The 23,166-nt window shown below is 44.0% G+C and overlaps 1 protein-coding gene across 2 annotated transcripts in view; it reads left to right on the forward strand.

The window, feature by feature from the left end:
• SART3 (spliceosome associated factor 3, U4/U6 recycling protein) overlaps nucleotides 1–23,166 on the forward strand; it is a 485,355-nt gene that overhangs the window by 223,414 nt on the left and 238,775 nt on the right. For both annotated transcript variants that reach the window (XM_069214788.1, XM_069214787.1), the window contains exon 13: nucleotides 11,163–11,275. In XM_069214788.1, coding sequence (XP_069070889.1) covers nucleotides 11,163–11,275 — 113 coding nt within the window. The remainder of the gene's footprint in view (nucleotides 1–11,162; nucleotides 11,276–23,166) is intronic.

The following is a 23,166-nucleotide window of genomic DNA, read 5'->3' on the forward strand; positions in this document are numbered from 1 at the left end:
CATCCAGACCTGGGTACGTTGATGTCTACCTCTCTGCCAGCAGAGGAGGCCACAACAGTCTTTGACACTGAATCGACTCCAGTCCGACTGAATATGTGACTTGGTGTGGTGCGTGCCAGATCGACCCCATCAATGGCCAGTTGTCTGATGTCCTGTTTGTTCTCTGTCGCACATCATGACCTTGCTTTGGGGACTGTTAAAGGTTATCTTTCAACCTTTCTAAGATTGCCCAATTAGCCATGGTATTTAAATCGCTGTTTGTGATGAGGTTTTTAAAAGGGCTGCAGCATATGTTTCCCCCTTCTCCTTTTGGGTTGTCCCAGTGGGACCTCAATTTCCTCCTTGCTTTTTTTTTTTTTTTCTTTTTAGTTTTTTTTTTTTTTTTAGGTGTACCCATTCGAGCCGCTCCTCAGCTGTTCCCTATGACACCTCACCTGTTCCCTATGACACCTCACCATCAAAACTATGGGCCAGATGTAGGTAGGAAAATTTGATCGAGTCGTTGCGACTCGCAATTTCCGACTCGCTAAATGGTATCCAAGAAGAAAAAGCGACTTCAATTTGCGACTCGCAAATGAAGTTGCACCGCAGATTGCGAGTCCGCTTTTTGCGACCGCGCTAAAAACGAACACGCAATTTGTGAGTGGGTGTCGCAAATTGCGACTGTGCTGGAAATTGAATGCAGGTGCAGCAGAACACTCTGGAAAACACTTCCTGGCTGCTGATGATGACATCACAGCCAGGAAGTTTACAAATACACCTGGGAGGAGGGAGGACCACGCCCATTTTAAACTGTTGAACTGCAAACAGGAAGAACAGCAGCTACCATGGCAGAGACACCAAGAAAGCGCAAATTGAAATTTGCAGAAAAAGAGCTGGAGGTGCTGACTGAGGAATGCTGCCAGCACCATGAACAACTGTTTGGGAGGGCAGCCCTCAGTGTGCCAGAGGTGGAGATGAAAAGAATCTGGAGCGAAATACAGGACAAGGTGAACTCCATGGGTGTCAGCCACCGGAATATAGAAGAGTTGAAGAAACGGTGGTATGACCTGTGCTCCCGGACCAAGGAGAGGGTGGCAGAGCGGCTCCGGGAGACGAGGGGCACTGGAGGGGACCATCCACTATACCACCACCCACACCCCTGGAGGAAAGAGTGGAGGAGACCTTGGAGGCAGAGGCAGTGTGCGGGATGGGAGAGCTGGACACTTCAGAGCCAGGACCATCAACCGGTGAGTACCATGAGACCTGCATGTACACCCATATATGCCATACCCCCACCCACCTTGTACACAGCAGCATGCACAACCAAAATAGCTCCATTTCAGAGTAGCAACCACCTGCATGGTGCATTATGGGCAATGTAGTCAAGTAGGCAGTTGATAGGCAACATTTTATTAGGAAGTTGATAACAGATGGTAGATACTGACAGTGTGTTCCCTATGTCCCACAGGTCTCCCACACAACACCACTGCCAGCCAAAGCGTCCAGGGGCCACAGGTCAGCCACCAGCCTGCAGAGGAGTCAGGACCAGCCACCACAGGGATCTGCACCACCCACCCACACACAGTCCCCTCATGATGCACCAGTTGCCATACTGGTGAGTGAGCCAGAACCTGGTCCCAGCCACAGTGCCGCTGTAGATGACTCAGAGCCTCCTCTGCGTCGCAGGCGACGTGTAAATGTCCCTCCAGTGCTGCAGGCTGAGTCAGGGGACGCCTCCATGTCGGCCGCCGAGGCTGCACTCCTACGGGGTCAGCGCCTGCAGACACAGGAGATAAGGAGAATATCAGGGGCCATGCGGCGCATGGAGCAAAACCAGAACAGTGGGCTGCAGCTGGTACACACAGAGCTGCAACAACTCAATACCCATGTCGGCGACCTTGCACTCTCAATGAGACAACTGGTGGCAGAACTCATAACTGAGAGGGAGGGTGCAAGGCGCCGTGACAGGCAGTTAATGCACCGGCTGGACCGCATGTCTGCCTCCATCGTCAGGCTGGCAGTGAACACCACTGGCCTTTCCCGGTGCACGGTCAGCCTCCAGGTAGACATGGGCCACTTTGCCAGTGATGTGGCACGTGGACTGGGACGTCTCAGCCATGCCGTAGATATCATGGAGGCCCAACAGGTGGCTAGGGGCGCGGCTGACACGCCGCAGGACAGCGAGGAGGTCTCCACCGTCAGCGGTGTCTCAGCCAGTGACACCAGGGTGTTGCGCAGTGGTAGCGCAAGGCATGGCACTGCTGACACACCAGGAACCAGCCATGCTGGGCGAGGCCGGCGTAGAATGTGAACTCCGCACTGTCCTGGAGTAGAGGCACATGAGGTCAATGTGTCCTCATGCCAGGTGGACTAATACAGCCCCTGAACTGTAGTTAATGTATATCAGTGGTTCCCAACCTGTGGGCCGGGGACCCCTGGGGGTCCGCGAAGCCTCCTCAGTGGGTACGCGGCTGCTTAAAACATTTAATAATATTAGGTCCCAGCTATCAGTAATGACTCCTCGGGGGTCCCCGTGTTCCAATAATGATTCAGTGGGGGTCCCCGGGCTCCAGTATTGATAAAATGGGGGTCCACAGAAGTCAAAAGGTTGGGAACCACTGATGTATATAGTTTTTTTTGTGCACATTATTAAATCCCTTGTTTGTTACACTTCACACCTGGACACTCTGTGTGTGACATTAGTGAGTGTGGTGACAGCACATACCTTCCAAAGTATTGATTTGCAATGTGGTCCTGTCTCAGTCTGCCTTGATTTGCAATGCTTCTATCCCCATGATGGCGATGTGGTAGCTCTTGCTCTTCATCCTCCGAATCTGGGTCTTCTGGGGTGAGAGGTAGCCCACGTCTGGTGGCAATGTTGTGCAGGATAGCGCATGCGCCAACGATCTTGAAAGCTGTTATTGGGATATACTGGAGGGCACCTCCACTTCTGTGGAGGCATCTGAATCGTGCCTTCAGCAGTCCAAAGGTCCTCTCTATGATATTTTGGGTCCTCCTATGTGCACTGTTGTATCGCCTCTCTGTCTCATTGCTGGGTGTTAAGTACGGGGTAAGTATCCATGGTCGTAGTGCATATGCACTGTCACCTGTTTGGTACAAAATGTACAATGTTAGCTGGGCATAGATGGGCTCCACATTGACCTGTGTGTATGTCTGCATAGTGTATTCAGCTATACCTAGGAGGTATCCGTCTCCAAACTCCCCACGTTCTAGGCGTTGGTGTATCCCACTGTGCCTGAAAATGTAGGAGTCATGTGTGCTCCCTGGAAATTTGGCAACCATGTCAGTGATAACATAATGGGCGTCACATACCACCTGTATGTTCAGTGAGTGGGTACACTTCCTGTTGCAGAACAGATATTCCAGATTTGCAGGAGGGCAGATTTGTAAATGTGTCCCTTCCCCACACCCTATGACATGGGGGAAGTTAGCAATCCTGTAGAATTCCAACTTGTTGCTGTTGATTTCTGCCTCATTCCTGGGTAGGTATATGTATCTGGACATGTGTGTGAGTAAGGCATCTAGGAATGCTCTGAAGAACCGTGAGAGTGCACTTTGGGATACCCCACCTGCCACAGCAATGACCCCCTGATAGCTACCCGAGGCCAAGAGGTGCAGTGAGCATAGCACTTGCACATGCGTAGGGATGGCGCAGCCGCGCACAGTCTGGCGTTGAAGCTGCAGATTGAGTAAATCTATTAAATCTAGTATTGCTGCACTGCTAAGTCTGTATGTACCATAAATCTCCTCCTCAGTTTGTTGGAAAAGTGTCTGCCTGGTTCTGTATATCTTTTCCTGTCTCTGGCTCCTCCTCCTCCTCCTCTGCTGTGCGGCGTGGGCTCTCCTCCTCATTGCTATCACATATATCTCCGCCATCTTGATTAACCCAGGTGCCTTCTGGGTCTCCTTTTATACTTTGGTTCTGGTTACCACCTGCTCTGAGTTAGTGGTAAATTAGAAGTGCAAAATGGGCTTTTTGCGACTAGTCGCAATTTGCGAGTGGCTATTGCATTTGGTTTGCGACTCGCCAATAGCGACTTCCTATTTGCGGGTCGCAAAATGGGGTCGCTATTTTTGCGAGTCGGTAATGGCTCGCGTCGCATTTTGCGAGTCGGAAATGGGATTTTTGCATCCCGTTTCCAATTTTGCGGGGTCGCAAATTGCAATTCGGACAATTTGCGACTCGCAAAAGTTTGCTACATCTGGCCCTTTATTTCTAATTGCCATCAACTCCAGTGTGTGAGTGAGCTTCAGGCTCAGTGTGTCCATCCACTATACACCACCTTCTTCCCTTATAAGCTCTTTCTGCAAACTCGGGCATCCTTTCTACTAAAAGTTATGATACCATTCCACTTCAAGCCAAGCCATCACCCTACTGACGTTATATGCCACATCCCTCTAAGGAGTAGTAGATACTCCATTTTTTGGACCCCCAAAGAGCATTCAGCTTCTACATTGTTTGTACTAAAGATCAAGGCTATGTAGAAACGTATTATCTTGTGCTGGATTATGCTCTTTATTAAGATCTGCTACGCATTGGCAAAGAGGCAACCCGATGAAGGGCTGTGCGCCTATTCCACCAGGGCCAAGCTGCTACCACTGCATTGGCATGCAGGGTCCCTGTCCTAGGCAGCTACTGGGGTGTTTTCCTATATGTTCACCAACTACTGTTGTCTGGACATCAAAGTCCGCTGAGAAGTGCGCTTTGCCTACTTGGTTCTGCAGGACTTTCTCTGGTTTGAGTCCATTCACAGCCCAACTCCTAATAGGTACTGGTGTGGTATATATTCAAAAGCTGAGGAATCTGCTGTTAGAAGTCTCTATCAAAAGAAATAATTATTTACCTTTGGTAAAATCTTTTCTGGTAGAAATTCTACTGCATATTCCTCCCTGACCCACCCATCCTCCCCATTCTGTGATTGGACTCTACCCATTAATATGATCCCAAGTCAAGGAATCAGCACGCAGGCTAGGTTTTTTTTTTTTTTTTTTTTTTCTTTTTGCTTTTGAGGCTCCACATCAAGGGGTGCAAACTGTCTCAAAAGCAACATGACATCAGCATGCTGGATTGGCACCTACATAGACCCCTCATGTCCCTTCTGGCGCGGAACAACATAAGTGCACAGCCGCACAGTGCCACCTTCGGGCACACCGAGCTGTGGAAAAGTTTCCAGATTCAGTCTGACACTTTGGGGATATTCAAAAGGTGAGGAATCTGCAAATATGCATAATCACAACCAGAAAAAGTGTTACCGAAGGTAAGTAACTTGTTCATCTGTATTTACACACAGGTCTTTGAGGGCAAGAATTAAAATGAGATAGGACAGTGCTTTTTCAAAATGCATACTTGGGTACAACAGTCTTGACAAGGAATGTGTCCAGCATGTTTCTGCTAATTATGCTATATAGTGCCTTTATCTGCTACTTTGACTTGAGTGACAAATAAAATCCCTTGCCACTCAACTTCTAGATGAAATGCACAGACTGAATATTCTGTTGTATGCAAATGATAATCTCACCCCAGTGTACATCTGTGAAAGCCTCTCAAGGTCTTTTTTTACCCTTATTATTTCACTGAAGAGATGCAGGGTGCAACGTTCCCAATATGAATTTAGGCTTACGGTGTCTGTGTCTTTCCTTCTGCAACTGGACTTTATCTCAAAAGGGATTAGGACCTGTGCAAAAGATGCAGATGCAGGGACCCAAAATCCAAATTATGTTTGTATATTTATCCAGCAGGCTGAAACCTCAGCTACTGAGTTTCCAGTACAAAATAAAAATAATGGTCTGCTAAAATTACCCATGCCATAATATCGACATTGACCCACCACTACTAACATATGGTTATATTGCAAGTCTGTGTCTGCTTCTCTTGGCTGGTACCATCCAGTCACTTATACAGTTAAGCTGTCCTATGCTCTTAGAAGTGTCAGCATCAAGACTTCTTGTAGGGTTCTCAGATTTGAGACCCATCTTGAGGGGCAGAGTAGCAACATAGGAGAGCGACCGCCTCTCTACACTAGTTTTCTAGCCTCATTGGTGTATAAAGTAATGGTGAAGTTGTGGAGTTACCTTCCTCCTCATGGCCAAGCAGAGTAGCCAGAGCCAAGCAAAATATCTGCAGTATTTAAAGGTTCACATACTCCTGACAAGTGAATCCAAGAGTCACAAGTTAGACCAGTTTGGGCTCAGCCAAGTGATATATCAAAGCTTCGCATCAGTTCCTGTTGGGAAGGGACCAGAAGCAACACATGTGAGGCAGACCTACTTTGCATAGTGGAATCATCTGCCAACCTCCACTACCAAGTACTCATTTTCTGGCTGGTATCACCAAAACAGACAGATGGCACTACCAAATATTGTTATCATTTTGTTTGTAGATTCTAAATTCACATAGACCAAAATCCCCTTGATTCTGCCAACCTCCTCATCCCTTCCTCCAGTGCAAGTCAGCTCAGTTTTTCCAAGCAGCTCAGAAGACTTGCATTTATCAATCAAGATAAGATAAAACTAACCATTCTTCCAATCACGCCCATCAAACCAGAATCTGGTACTTTGATTCATCTAAGAAAAGGTTTCATGTGCCCTGCCTGTGGATTTCTTCTTCTCATGCTTGCCGTGTCATATAGAAAGAAGTACATCTACCTATATTTATCAATATACATATACAACTTCTCTCTGTGCCGCCTCGTTTAGCAGTGCCCTTGTTTTCTCTGCTCCCCTCCCTTCTTGTAAGGCAGTTTTTCCAATTTTGACATGATTGGAGTAAAGCTTTCTATGGGGTGGTCCTTTCTCAGCTGACCCTTGCAAGGCCCACTGAGTTCCTGTTAGTTCTGTCCTGAAATTTGCTTGTGTGCGCCAAAGCATGGACTGCATCTACTAACAAGTAATCGCACTTGATTGATCTGGGGATGCCAACTAAAGAGAAAACTCTGGATTCACTCTCCAAACGTCACAGCATTAAATTAAATACCACCCATGCAGAGCCAAGAAGTATCAGAATATTTTTCCAGTCTCTGCAAAATATTACGCCAGGTGTCCCCAACGAGTAGCTTGTGAACTACCAGTAGATCTCCAGCTCCTTGTGAGTAGCTCTCCTGTGTGCAGCACAGCCTACTGCTGTGTAAGCTTTTGCTTATGTATGCCTTAAAAAGCATATATTCAAAATGAAAACAAGTGCATTTTCAGTACTCCTAAAGTGTTGTTTGGAGAAAAATGGTTTAATCTTAAATGTGTATTTAAATCTATTATTTGAGTTGAAGAGATTTATTATTCACATTATTACTCTGGTGCCAGGGGTGTGCAGCTATGGCTGTTATGTATTACCTATTTAGAGGCATTCAGCCCTGCCAAACGGTCTGATGTGATCACTGCTTGCTGGCAGTCTTGGATGGGGTGGTCACTACTTCATCACTAATATTAGTAGTTCATGACAATTTTTATTGAACATAAGGAACACCTGTTACAGAAAAGGTTGGAGACACCTGTATGACAGTTTTTGGATTTGTAAAATACCACCAAGGCCCACTTGAAATAAAATAAATGCAACTTCTGAGCTGTGTTTCACTCAATCCAAAGCTCATTGAGTGTGTCTAGCTTTGTTCATCCAGTAGCAGGTCATCTAGTGCAAGAATAGAACATTCACTGATGTAATTTATTTGAGGCTGGTGTAGCTCCTGTGTTGGCATTATCTGTTTGTATTGGTCTGAGGTCAACTTTCAAGTTCTGTGGCCCTCATCTGTATAAAGGGACTGATTGCATCTGAATATTAGAGGCCTTAGCTCTCCACTCTTTCTCTGAATGGTCCAGTGAAGTGGTGGCTGGTGCACCACATCTATCCACCATGTCCGCTTACACAGGTAGTTGGACAAAGTTTAGTGATTTCACATTCTGAAAAATATTCACTCTTTAGTAGATAATGTCTCTAGGGTTCTAGAGTTTACCCTGCCCATGCACACATCTTTCCAGTGCCTGTGAGATCCCAATTGAATATTGGGAGGCTGTATCCAAACTGGTTTTCTCAGAGGTGAGACATCCTGTGTTAGATAGATTGAGTTGGAGGGGAGGAATTCACTCAGGAACAAAACCAAGGTAATTTCTAACTTAACATGCTATATTAGGTCCCTCGGATCATAAGCATAGGAGACAACTGAGGCTCCTGGTTTTGGCCTGAACTGGTACTTCCACTCAACGGAGTAGTGAATCTCTACTGGTGAAAGGTTAGCCCTAGAAGTTTTGGTTGCACTCTCTCAACAAGGTTTCTTGTTGACTGGCATTGGGTGGCAGAATTGATGAAAGTTTTAATGAAAACCATCTGCTCCCTTCTAAAGATTATGTAAGCACTTCTTGTCCCAGGTAGTGGCAGTTTAGTTGTCCAAAGGGTCACCAAGATTAGGTTTTGACCAAGTATAGGAGTCAATCATTCTTCGCAGGTAGACTCGCATCCAACATGGGTGTGTTTCACTATGATATAGTGGAAGGATGCAGTGTTAAAGGTACCATTACTAATTTGCTAAAGCCCGTTGGGTGTTTAATATAAATTAGGCTTGGGATAAATGCAAAAGAAGGATTTCATTGGCATTCAGCACAAAATGATAACCCAAGAGTGACTGATCTTATTGGCGGCCTGAGTACCTAATGGAAATTCAAAAACCCTGTGAAAGCAGTCCCACTACCCGAGACTTGCTCTGTTTATTGACCCTAAAAATGTAAATCATCTGTTGAAACAGTTGAATGCTGCCATAGGGGCAATCAGTCAAGCATACCTACTACGTAAACAGTTAAGTTTAGCTAAATAAAACATGCATTTGTGTACATCCAATAACTTTGTGGTCGTTGTTCGCAACACTGTTTGATGGCCCAGAGCATAACTGTCCACTTGAGAAGACAAGGGTTTAGGGCAAAGTGGAGACACTAAAATGAAACAAAAAAGGGGATGTTCTTAGTGAGTCATCAGATTGACTCTTAGACCCATCTTAAGAGACATATTTTCATGGCAGTCACTGACATAAATACCAACGCTGCTTAGTGCTGTATAACGAGTCAGGTCAGTGAGCCTTATGATGCTGAAAAAGTAGATTTCCTCCTCTCTTGTTGCCAAAAAAGGGATACTGGGAAGTGTGTTGACAAATTGCCAAACAGGTAAGTGACCCATGTTGCACAAAGACTTGCTTGCACTGTCAAATATTTTGCAGCCACTTCAGCATTTCTTCCAAACAAGTTTTTTTAAATTTATTTTTTACCCTTTAATTTCCAGTTTTTCTGAAGCATTTGTTGGACACTTTTCCACCTATGCCACTTTCTGGGACATAATCTTTACTTTGTGTGTGCAGCTATATTATTCTTTTAACACATAGCATTATTGCCTTTTATGCTGCCTTATGTTGCAGATGGTGTTTATAACAGCCATCAATCTAGATAAAAGAATTGGATAACTAATCTCTAGTAGTGAAGCCTTCGTGCACATTTTTCTGTGAAACGGTTTTGAGAGCTTGGTGGGCCTGTTTCAGAGTTATATCTGTCTCAAAATATTGTCTTCAGTTTTTCCGCATCCCTTTGTATGAGGAAGGAATATTTGCAGACCTGGTCTTTAGAGGGCTGTGAGTTTCTGTGTTGTTCATTCATATGTTTACAAGATTGATGACTGTTTCTTTGTTTATTTCTCTGGAGTATAGACTAGCAAAGTTGCTACAGATCAAAAGTAGTCCCAATGGTCTGTTCTCTCCTTCAAAATGTTATATAAAGTGAATGACCAGGACCAACATAAAGCTATCCAAGCTCACTTTGAGAGGCAGCTGCTTGGGGTTCTGTTTATACCTTTATAGAGCATTACTGCCTAAAGGCTGATGCATGGAGTGGGGCTTGTTTGGGTAAGCTTTTATGCAGCATTTTCTGTAGTATTGGTTTTCATAGTTCTTCCCGCAACTTTGTCTTGTAGAACAAGATTCATTCTTTTTTTGATTATGTTCTTGGTTCTCTCTGACTCACACCCATCTATGGAGCAGGAACATGAGGCAGATCTGTCATTTGCACTGACGTCACCTTTATGAAAGTGGAACATTAGTTATGCAGTAATGCCCCAGCGTATTCATGGCTCTTGATGCATTACCACCTAGTACCAGTTGTATGTATTACTGATCATTGTCAGCCTTTAACGTAGATTTACTTGTAGATGAGGCATTGGTGGGAGAATAAGTATCCATCAAACAAGACTTATTAAAGATAAGTTAAATTTTTGAAGTTCATTCATCCGACTTAGTTGCAGTATTCACTGATATCACCTTTTGGTTATCATCTTTGGTCTACTATTGCACTTATTGTGAATGCTTTGACAAGAAATTGATGGGGAAAAGGGTGTACCCAAGGAGGTTTTTTTTTTGGTTTGTCTTATTTTACCGTTGCTCTTTTTGCAAATCTAATCTAAGCAGATTGACATAGAATCTTTCATTGCAAATACAAAGCACACAATCAGATTATACGCTTTATGTAGTAAACTGAATTATAAGCTTTTCTAATTAATGTGATCTGTTAGGGTGTTAAATTATTTCTACACTGCCTTCTGTCCCTGTCAGTCATGTCTTCCTTGTCCACTGTGCTTTTAATTGAGCACAGCACTGCTCCCTCTCGTATACATTGGCTTCCTGCCGTCTCTAATATCACATGCTGAGGATCTTCCGCACTGCCTTTGGCTTTTCAGATTAATTCCTTGCTTTCTCATCTTTCTTTAATTTATTTTTACTTTATTTGTGTTCCTCTTTTAAGCGAAAGCATGACACCTCTCTGCTTCCACCCTGATATTTGTAGGCAAGCATGAGCTCTGGTCCTCTATGTTTCTGGATTCACACCTTCTTGTGTATTCTCTGTATTTGGCAAATTAGCGTAATTGACCCAGTTTTGCATGTTTTAGTGGAAGGTAATGATAAATAAATAGAATGTATTTTGACTTTTGTTTAGCTAAAACATTTTTTATTCCCACTTCCTTCAACTAACCACTGTACAGAACCCACACCGTTTCTAGGTGTGCTGTGACTAATTTTTGTGCTGCAAACTGAACAAATGTTGGTTTGAATCTTAAATACAGAGAATGCATTTAAAATATCATACTGTTAATATGTACATATGTGTGCCACTAACATACGACTCGCCTTTTTCCCCTGAAGGGCTCATGGTGACGCTCAGCATGGCAGGAAAGCATTACATCGAGCAGTACAGTGTACAACAGACTACCCCGAACATGTGTGTGATATGCTCCTTATGCTGGAGAGGATTGAGGGTATGATGCTCTAACAATGAAAATGAAGCAAAATGAATGGACCTAATGATACAGTTTATATTGCAACCATGAAATGGGCTGAGTCAATGTATTCATATTTTGATGTTCTTGCTCTTCTATATGAATTCCCCTGTACTTTGTATGTTTTGTAAGAAGGATTTTATTTCTTCTTCTGTAAGTGAATTATGGTCCGACCTATCACTGAGCTGGTTGTAAACTAGTATTGGCAAATTGCACCCCCCTAGGAATGGAGTCCTGTAAGGGATAGTAGACCCTCCATTCATGCATTATAATTTCCTCAGTGTTAATATGTTTTCAAAGCCACTAATGTCCATAAAAGAAGAGAAGATGTTTCAAAATAATATTTACTTTGAGAGAAGGACATCAGGGGGTGCGTGCTATGATACGCTGGACCACTGTCTACTCCCCATGAGTCTATCCGATTGGGGCAGCGTCCCCTTTACAAATCAGTTACCTTCCCATATCTGGTGTTGGTAACTGATCAGTGGTTTGTGACTCCAATTTAAGTCATAAAGCATTAATACATACAATTATGGTTCTCGAATAGGAGTGTCCTTTTCATACCCCTCCAATTTGTGATTTGTAATAGGCTGCAAAAGCCCTTTTGCAAGATAGAAAATGGCATTGTGTCATTGATCATGTGTTTTGTAGATGCAACAGTGGGATTTTGCAAATTGTAGGCTTTATGACTTTGAACGACTTTGTTCATAGTTTCAGCATGAATACATCCTGTGATTGTCTTTGTGCTTAGAAATATTTTGATAATACAGATGTCGAAAAATAATAAAGCAGTTACCAGACCTGCAGGTCAAGTGACTGGAATAATCTACTCAACCTAACTGAAATACTCTTGACCCATAAACTAGTCTTAAATTGTTTGATCCTCTGCAAATATTTTATTTCACTGATTTGCATTTTTCTTCATTATCACATATGAAACCATCCTAAAATATGTGAGTTTAACATGCCTGCTGAACAAAAACTAATTTGATTGATTTATTAGACTGAACGTTTGCACCATGTATAATACAAATCTGGCCCACATATCGGGTATTCATGACCCCTGACTTGCCTCTTTGGTCATTAACAGCATTTACATCAAGACAGAGGCAGGAATGTTTTTTATTTCAGGTGAAAAACTCACATTTAAGAAATATATTACCGAAGCATGATGTGATAGCCCACTGTAATTTACAGATAGCACATTTTCCATTGAAGTGACCGCAAAATGTCCCACTTTTATATAAAACTATATAGCGTACAAACAATAATGTTAGGAAATCGGGTTTTTGCAAACATATATCATTTGCACGTCACCGAGTAAAGTGTCCTGGATTGTTTTAATCCTATTCTAATCTTTCTGTCAACTTCCTGAATTATAAAAAACTGCTTTCCTAATTGGTGATGTATTTTGAAATATTTTTACTGTTCATTAACAAGCTATTTAAATGTTAAATGTTCAGAGGAAAAAAACTGACAGCCTTTCATTTCCAAGCACATTTGTCATATAGTGCACTTACAAAATCCTCTAACTTTGCAGTCAAGGAAATAAAACTAAACACCAGTCTCTCTGATAAAATGAGCAGCTATTTGTAAGAAAACATAAGCTGACATGTGACCTCTGTCTTTGAACGCACAGCAAATACGACAAAACAAGATTTAAAGGCATCTTTATTGCTCATTCACTTTCTTAATGAACATGACACCTGTTCTTTTTCAGCTCCAGCTCTCTCGCCAGAATGGGCAGTTGGCCCTAAAAATAGCTTGCTCTGAAAAGAAAGACTTGTTAAGGCCTGGATTAGAAGAATTAGTATTTTCATCTGCTGTTTCTGATGGATACTTCTAACTGCTGATTCTTTGCCCCAGAATACTCCTAAGGCTTCAGGCTGAATCTGGAAAGTGCACTGGCTCTGTACCACCCTGGAAGCGACAGTTGAGCCAATATCAACCCCACAGCTGCACACATGTACATGCTTTTTTTCTGTGCCTACTGACGCATATCTCTAGCTCTGCTCTCACCTTCACATGCATTACAAAGATTTCTAAAACCAATATGCTTGGGAACAATGCTGCCCCCAAACTCAACAATAGCCTTCTAGCCATGCTGGTTGCGGAAGACGAAGCTTTTTCGCTGAACATAATAAGTAGTTAAGATCCCTGATGCAATTCCTGCTTTTGCGCCAGGTCACGAGTGTGGTCTTCCTCCCTGGGCTGTTCTAGCAAGAGGTTTCATCTTGTGGTCCATGTCCACAGTAAGTCCAAATCAAAGATTAAATACAAACATAAAAAAAGCAAAGCGAGGCAGGACCCCATCATTTCACTTGCAAGCGCGCCTTGCCCTTAGTAAGTAAACTTACAAGTGGACACGTATAGGTCGATGAATCTTTTGAATCGCACAGGGTATCCTAGTTAAGTATAGTGAGTAAAAGACATCTATAAAAAAATCAATCTAATCTACTTAAATTACCATGAACTAATCTAATCAGAAAACCACCATCACTCATATGGAAGTTAGTTTGTTTATTCCCTATTAATTACAATTCTAATTAAAACTTTTATTCAGCAATATCATGCTTTCCAAACTTTATTGGTAACCTAAGCAATTAATTCTCAGCACTTTATTAATATGCAACCAACATCAAGTAAATACATAGCAATTCATAATCAGTTAAATAATTCAGCAATATAAGTCAGTCAGTCTAAGTCACCCTAAGTCGCCCTTCTCAGTCTACTATTTCCAATTAGCATCAACATGTGTTTCTTCATGCAAAAACAATTAAGTCAAAAATCATTAATTTGGAAAAATCTAACAAGAAGAGAAAACAGTTAAAACAGCGCGGTTGGTACCTAGAAAGGAAAAGCATTCATTAGTCAATCAGGTTATAGCTACCTATCCAAGATAGATCAGCAACTAGTCAGTCTTTGTCTCCAGGTCATCAGTAAGGCTCGGGCTCACAGGAAGCAAGCCCAAGTTTCAGCACTTCGGACAGCGTCTCCCGACGTCATCAACTTTCGCCTCACCATTCTGATTTTCCCCCTCATGTCATTGCTTTTTATCAGGGTCTCTCAGTCCGTCCCACAATTTACCCATTGGTCAACCTTATCAGGGGTTATGATTCTAACCTATAGTTTTTGTTTACCACTTGTCTACGTTAATTTGAGAGTCAAGTTCCATTAACATGCTTTGTCCTGTTGTCGATGAGTACATCATCCGGTTCTTCGGTTAACAAAATTGTCGCTCCCAGCTCTTAGTCTGTAGCTCCATTGTTCAAGTCCTGGGAAAGTACATTTAGCCTACTCTACACATAATTGTATCAATTTGTTCTGATCGTCTCCTGTCCGCTGGTGAGTTTGCAGATTTTTCTAGCAGTGTTTCATGGTGAACTCTGTACAGTTCAAGGTCTCTTTTCTCCAGTTCCAGTCTGCGGCAGCTCATTGCGTCTCCACGTTTAAACAAGCAAGGCCCAGTGCCGACTAGGCCTCTGGTATAGCTAATTTAAGGATATGACGCATCATAACATAAATTTATGTTCGATGGCATGTGTAGCTGCAGATACACATGCTGTGCATTATCCTGCCATCTATTGTTGGGCTTGGAGTGTTACAAGTTGTTTTTCTTCGAAGAAGTCTTTTCGAGTCACGAGACCGAGGGACTGCTCCCTTTCGGCTCCATTGCGCATGGGCGTCGACTCCATCTTAGATTGTTTTCTTTCCGCCATCGGGTTCGGACGTGTTCCTCTACGCTCCGTGTTTCGGTTCGGAAAAGATAGTTATACATCGGAAAATTTGACGGTATTGTTTGCGCTCGGTACCGGGTTAGTGCTAGCACATCGACACCAAAGAAAGAAAAGTTCCGGCAGCCCTTTGGGGTTTCCACGCCTTGGTGGGGCCTGGTCGGCCCGACTGCGTCCATCTTCAACACTCATGGACCAGACCCCCTTCCGCTTCTGCCCCAACTGCACGCAAAAGAATCCTTATACAGTCCAACACTTGGTCTATAATCTGTGTTTGTCCCCCGAACACAAAGATGATACTTGTGAGGCCTGTCGGGTATTTCGATCCAAGAAGACACTGCGGGATCGTAGAGCTCGAAGACTCCAGATGGCGTCGACACCGGCCGGACACACCGACGCCGAAGAAGGGGAGACAATCTCCAACAACCAAATAAGGTCAGCCATGGACTCAGCGGACACAGCGGCCAGAACAGTAAACACGGCGGTAACCATTCGGAGACACGCATGGCTACGAACCTCCGGATTTAAGCCCGAAATTCAGCAAGCAGTGCTAAATATGCCATTCAATAAACGACAACTATTTGGGCCGGAGGTGGATACAGCGATAGACAAACTGAAGAAAGACACTGACACGGCCAAAGCCATGGGCACGCTCTACTCCCCACAGAGCAGAGGCACTTTTAGGAAGCTGCACTTTAGAGGGGGGTTTCAGGCCCAGACCACGGAGCCTTCCACCTCACAAGTCAGACCCACATATCAGGGCCAATATCAAAGAGGGGGTTTTCGAGGGCAATATAAGGGTGGACAGTTCCCTAAAACAAGAGGGAAATTCCAGAGCCCAAAAACCACACAAACTAAACAGTGACTTCAACAACACAAACCCCCACCACACAACACCAGTGGGGGGGGGGGAACTCACAAATTATTACCACAACTGGGAACACATAACTACGGACGCGTGGGTCCTAGCCATTATCCAACATGGTTATTGCATAGAATTCCTACATTTGCCACCGGATGTGCCTCCAAGAGCACACAACATGTCCAAACAACACTTAGATCTGTTACAACTAGAAGTCCAAGCATTGTTACAAAAAGAAGCAATAGAACTAGTACCCAACCATCAAAAAGGAACAGGGGTTTACTCCCCGTATTTCCTAATTCCAAAAAAAGACAAAACACTGAGACCCATATTAGACCTCCGAACAATCTTTACATCAAATCAAATCACTTTCACATGGTGACACTTCAAGACGTGATTCCCTTACTCAAACAGGACTACATGTCAACATTAGATCTCAAGGATGCTTATTTCCACATACCCATACATCCTTCCCATAGGAAATACTTGAGGTTTGTAATCCAAGGCGTTCATTACTAATTCAAAGTGTTACCCTTCGGCATAACAACAACCCCAAGAGTATTCACAAAATGCCTTGCAGTAGTAGCTGCTCACATCAGGAGGCAACACATGCACGTATTCCCTTACTTAGACGTTTGGTTAATAAAAACCATCACTCAGCAACTGTGTCTTCTACACACAAAATACGTCATAGAAACTCTTCACAAACTAGGGTTCTCTATAAACTACCACAAATCACATCTACAACCGTGTCAAATACAATAGTACTTAGGAGCAACAATCAACACACAAAAAGGGATTGCCACTCCAAGTCCACAAAAGGTACAAGCCTTCCAAAATGTAATACTAAACATGCACCCAAACCAACACTATCAAGTGAGGTTTGTAATGAAAGTCCTAGGCATGATGTCTTCATGCATAGCCATGTCCCAAACGCAAGACTACACATGCGTCCCTTACAACAATGCAAGCACAGGGTCAACTTCAAGATCTATTGTTGATAGACCGCCAAACACACTCCTCGCTTCAATGGTGGAATCCTATAAATTTAAACCAAGGACGGCCATTCCAAGACCCAGTGCCTCAATACGTGATCACAACAGATGCTTCCATGATAGGGTGGGGAGCACACCTCAAACAGCACAGTATACAGGGACAATGGGACGTTCAACAAAGGCAACTGCATATAAATCATCTAGAGCTGTTAGCAGTGTTTCTAGCATTGGAAGCATTTCAACCGCTAATAGCCCACAAACACATTCTTGTCAAAACAGACAACATGACAACAATGTACTACCTAAACAAACAGGAAGGGACACACTCATCACAACTGTGTCTCTTGGCACAAAAGATTTGGCATTGGGCGATTCACATTCGCTTAATAGCACAGTACATCCCAGGGATTCAAAACCAGTTAGCCGACAATCTCAGTCGAGATCACCAACAAACACACGAATGGGAAATTCATCCCCAGATACTACAAACTTACTTTCTACACTGGGGAATACCAGAAATAGACCTATTCGCAACAAAAGAAAATGCAAAATGCCAAAACTTCGTGTCCAGGTATCCACACCCTCAGTCCAAGGGCAATGCGTAATGGATGAGTTGGTCAGGGATATTTGCCCCTCTCCCACTCCTTCCTTATCTTGTAAACAAATTGAGTCAAAACAGACTGAAACTAATACTGATAGCACCAACCTGGGCTCGCCAACCATAGTACACAACACTACTAGACCTGTCAGTAGTACCTCATATCAAACTACCAAACAGACCAGATCTGTTAATTCAACGCAAGCAACAGATCAGACACCCGAATCCAGCATCGCTCAATCTAGCAATCTGGCTCCTGAAGTCTTAGAATTTGGACATTTAGACCTTACACAAGAATGTATGGAGGTCATTAAGCAAGCTAGAAAACCTACTACAAGACATTGTTACGCTAACAAATGGAAAAGATTTGTTTATTATTGCCATCATAATCAAATCCAACCACTACACGCTTCTGCGAAAAACATCTCAAGCTATTTATTACACTTACAAAAATCAAACCTAGCTTTTTCGTCTATCAAAATATATCTCACAGCAATATCTGCCTATCTGCAGATTACACATTCAGCATCACTCTTTAGAATCCCAGTCATCAAAGCATTTATGGAGGGTCTAAAGAGAATCATACCCCCAAGAACACCACCAGTTCCCTCGTGGAACCTCAATATTGTATTAACACGACTCATGGGTCCACCATTTGAACCCATGCACTCTTGTGAAATGCAATACTTAACCTGGAAAGTAGCCTTCCTAATAGCTATCACATCTCTTAGAAGGGTAAGTGAAATTCAAGCATTCACTATACAAGAACCCTTTATACAAATACATAAACAGAAAGTGGTTCTCCGGACACATCCAAAGTTCTTACCAAAAGTTATATCACCGTTTCACCTAAACCAAACAGTGGAACTCCCAGTCTTTTTTCCACAACCAGACTCAGTAGCCGAAAGAGCCTTACATACGCTAGACATCAAAAGAGCATTCATGTATTACATTGATAGAACAAAACAATTTTGCAAGACAAAACAATTGTTTGTAGCCTTTCAAAAACCTCATGCAGGAAATCCAATATCCAAACAAGGCATTGCCAGATGGATAGTGAAATGTATTCAGACCTGCTATATTAAAGCAAAAAGAGATCTGCCTATTACGCCAAAGGCGCACTCCACTAGGAAGAAAGGCGCCACAATGGCCTTTCTAGGAAATATACCTATGACAGAAATCTGTAAGGCAGCCACATGGTCTACGCCTCATACATTCACAAAACATTACTGTGTAGATGTGTTAACAGCACAACAAGCCACAGTAGGACAGGCTGTATTACGAACAATATTTCAAACAACTTCAACTCCTACAAGCTAAACCACCGCTTTTGGGGAGATAACTGCTTACTAGTCTATGCACAGCATGTGTATCTGCAGCTACACATGCCATAGAACGGAAAATGTCACTTACCCAGTGTACATCTGTTCGTGGAATGAGACGCTGCAGATTCACATGCGCCCTCCCGCCTCCCTGGGAGCCTGTAGCCGTTATAAGTTGATGAAACTTGTACATTTGTAAATTTGTAGATATATACTATTTTATATACACATTATGTACATACAGACTCACTCCATTTCATGGGCACCTTTACTATATACACAACTCCTACCTCACCCTCTGCGGGGAAAACAATCTAAGATGGAGTCGACGCCCATGCGCAATGGAGCCGAAAGGGAGGAGTCCCTCGGTTTCGAAAAGACTTCTTCGAAGAAAAACAACTTGTAACACTCAGAGCCCAACACTAGATGGCAGGATAATGCACAGCATGTGAATCTGCAGTGTCTCATGCCACGAACATATGTACACTGGGTAAGTGACATTTTCCATCTCTCATTATAGCACATTAGTACAATTATTAAAAATTCACATTATTTAGTACTGTTAACACAGATGGTGACCTCTACCCGTGGGCACATTTTGCACATTACACGTTACTTTCAATTACTGTTAATCAAATATAAAATGTTCTCATCAGTAAATATATGCAACTCATTATCATATTCTCATATTAGCATATCAGCTGCAACACACTCTATGTCCAAGGACAATGCACGAGTATGTCACAATATTAGTTGGTCTCCTCCAGGTTCCTCGAGTACAAATCATATTTCCTAGCTGTAGCAGTTTGAAGCCTTCAAAGAAACCATGCTGCACACTGTCAACACTTTACCAGCTCCCTCTAGCTTGCTTATAGGACCCAAGGATCTACGAGGACCTCCAGTTGGTTTATCAGTGGCAGGCCCTTCAACACCTGCTGACTCCTTAGGACCTGCTTTGGAGCCAGTAACCACTCCGGTTCTGACACCTACACCAGCCCCTGGATCTGCACCAGGCCTCCCTGTTTCTGGTGCTGGAAGTGGATCTGATTGTGGTCCTGATATCTGACCCCAAACCGGCTTCATACCGATCAAACCCCATGTGTGCTACAAAATTACTGAAGCAGAGAAAATCATCATACAAACTGATTCTGCATTGATGTTTCTACCGGAGGCTCCATTATCTTTCAGATCGGACTCCGAACAAGGTACACCACCAAAGGAAGATGATGATGGTGGGGATGGTTATCTTACTCTCATTATGATGAGTTGTAAATGGAATTAAAGGTTGCCAGTGGGCTTTATACCTTCTGTGAAAGCGTGTTGGACTCATCACTTGGGCCACTGACTGAAATGAGTGGGTCATTTGCTGTTGTGGTCTGATGGACAGTTGAGGTCCTGGACTTGTGGCTGCTGTCTGTCAAGACCAAGACTGGTGTCCATACAGAAATTCTACAGCCTCAGTCTGAAGTGTCTAAGCCCTTGGTCCCTTTCAACAAGGTCCTCATTGACAAATTTGATGTGCACCGGGTAAAAGCCCTATTCCTGCCTTCCAATCTCACAGACCAGCACCTGACAGTGGTTTTCTCACTAAACAAACCTCCTACCAAGCTAGAGAGCTTGGTAGTTCAGGCTTCAACTATTAAAGTTAACCCATATTCTTTCCTCACAACTCCTCTGGATAGGCTGTTCAAGAGGATTGAAACATTTGGAAAATAAATGTTCTCTTTGGCCAGCTTTGCACCGCTGTCTGGCTATGTAATCTATTTGCTGGGCTGCTATAGGCATGCCCTCTGGGACATGGCTATCAAGATCATGCAGACAGTCCGGAAAGACCGTAGGTCCTCTCTGGCTCAAGCAATTCTTAATGGAGAGTACACGGTCAAATATGTGATTTGTGCTGCCCTGTATGCTATGAACTGCATAGGGAGAGTGGTTGGCACCAGTGTTGTACTCCGCCGCCTCTTGTGCATGCGTTCCACAAAGTTTTCTGGAGATGATTCTACCATGGAGCGTTTTAAGAATAGTACGGTTCCTTATGGATATACCTTTTGATAGCTCATGTCTTTTGGCTAAAACATGCGCTAGAAAATCCTAGCCGCAGACTCCTTACCGTAGAATTATCCCCAGGTGCCTACATTTTTCGTGAGCAGTACCCCTGTGTGCCAGTAGGTGGCATTATTCAGCTCCATGTGGCATAATCTGCACCAGAATGTGTGCAGTGCCTTTATAGGTGCGACCCTAGTGCGCTGACATCAGTTTTTTTCTTTACGTGTCACTCAGTGCAGATCAGGAGAGAGCTATCCCCAGTCGTTTTTTGACTGACCTTTTTCGACTTTTTGTCGAAGTCTTTTGAGTTCTTCCTCCTGGTGTGGCAGGGATGTCCACTAGGAAAGCTTGTTTCAAGCCCTGCGGTGCCTCTTACTGACCGATGTCAGTGATGGACCTGCATCTTGTTTGCCTCTGGTACTTTGCATGCAACCACAACACGAAGACCTTTATCGACTGCCGCATCATGCACCCCAAGGGCTTGGGGTAGCTGTTCTTCAAGCTTCTTACCATTCGACGTGCAGCGTCACAGTGGTCTCTATCCCGGTCGAGAGGAACGTTCGAAGGTCCCGAAGATCAGTCACTGAGTCATCAGTCTTTGTCGCTGTCGAAATCGTCCAGGCGTTCTGGTAAGTCGCACAAAAAAATAAAAAAAGTAAGAAGTCGAAGAGGTCTTCGACTTCACGCTGTCTGTCGAAGTTATTGTAGGAAGCTGGATTTCTTTGCAGATGTCCCCCGACTTTCTTCACTCCATTTGAATTACTAGATGCTGGTTTTCAACTCTGACAGTGCACTGAAGTCTGCTAACCAGGCTCTACTGCCAGTGTTCTTTCCCGAAGATAAAACACATGTTCAGTTGTAACCAAATTAACAAGGAATTTAGCACCCTTGTAAGTCCCTTCTAAATGGTAGCTCTGGTAGCTAGGGCATGGGTATTAAAGAGGATCCCTATGGGCTGCGGCATGTCCCCCGAAGGGATCCCTACAAAAACTACATGCAGACTGCCATCGCAGAATGCATGAAATGGTGCAAACCATTTTGAAAACACAACATTGCACACTCACTGTATGCAGTGCCAATGCAACTGCACCTAATATATGAAAGTCACCCCTACAGCAGGCCTTAAGAGCACTAAGGCAAGGTGCATTATATTACATGTGAGGGCACATCTGCATAAGCAGACATGCCCCTGTGATGTATAGTTTTATTACTAGATTTTGCAAGTGACCGGGCGGCCATGTTAAGGACATCTACTGGGCAGTGGTCATCACAAGTCACACAGCTTCATGATGGCTGCACAGAACATAATGGTGTTTGATATTAAACACCTCATCTCAATAAATCCTTACTGCTGTCAGTATTGGATTTATTGTGACATGCACCCAGAGGGCACCTTAGAGTAGCCCCCTGAAAACCTAGGTGCTGACTTGACCAGCCTGCCACCAAAGATAGGTTTCTGATCCCCTGTGGGTGAAAGCCCATGCTCTCGGAGGCCAGAAACAATGCCTGCTCCAGAGGAAGGTGTTCACCACCAGGATGGCTAGTAAATCTGCATACCAAGGCCAGAGGCTTCAAAGCCTCTGCCGCCCTTGATATGCGACCCCGGCTTTCTCCAGACCTGGAGAATTCGTCCCCCTGACCTGAGGCCCATTTGACACCAAGACAGGTGGGAAATTAGCTATCCAGTAGGTGTGTTGCACCTCTACGCTAGTCACACCCCTAAGGTGGGCTACCTGATGTGCTGCACGAAAGAAAGTTTCAGCCATCTTGTTTTTGGTGGAATTATGAACTCGGGGATGGGGTTATGCTCCCTCCCCACAGGAATTGGTTATATAGGCAGTGTAGTGACCCCAGTAGCTCATTGGCTACTACCCTACACTCCTCTCGGTGCCCCTAAATTCATTATTCACGGGTCCCCTTGACACCAGGAACTCAGATTCAACTTCCTGGGAACTGAAAAGGACAAAAGAAGAGCAGTCACTGTGAGAACTGAGGACTGACCACAAACCCGGGGCAAAACCCTGCCTAACTGCTGGAAACTTAACAGTTGCAAAGACCCGGCTCGTCCAAAAGCTGTGCAACCTCCCCAAAGCTTGGAAGACAGCCCAGCACTTAGACAAACCGTGGGCATCTCCCTTGGGGTGGTGGAGCCATCCCCTGCAGCTGCCCGCACTAACCAGCATCTGCCTGGTTCACCGTTTGCTGGTCATTGGGCCCCATGAGGGAGCAGCTCTCCAGAAAGAGGACTTTGTTGCCTTAAGTGGTCAGAGCCGTTTCCCTACCAAGTGTGCAGACGTCAAGCCCTCCAGGAGC

The sequence above is a fragment of the Pleurodeles waltl genome, chromosome 11 (assembly GCF_031143425.1).
Source record: "Pleurodeles waltl isolate 20211129_DDA chromosome 11, aPleWal1.hap1.20221129, whole genome shotgun sequence".
Classification (NCBI taxonomy): domain Eukaryota; kingdom Metazoa; phylum Chordata; class Amphibia; order Caudata; family Salamandridae; genus Pleurodeles; species Pleurodeles waltl.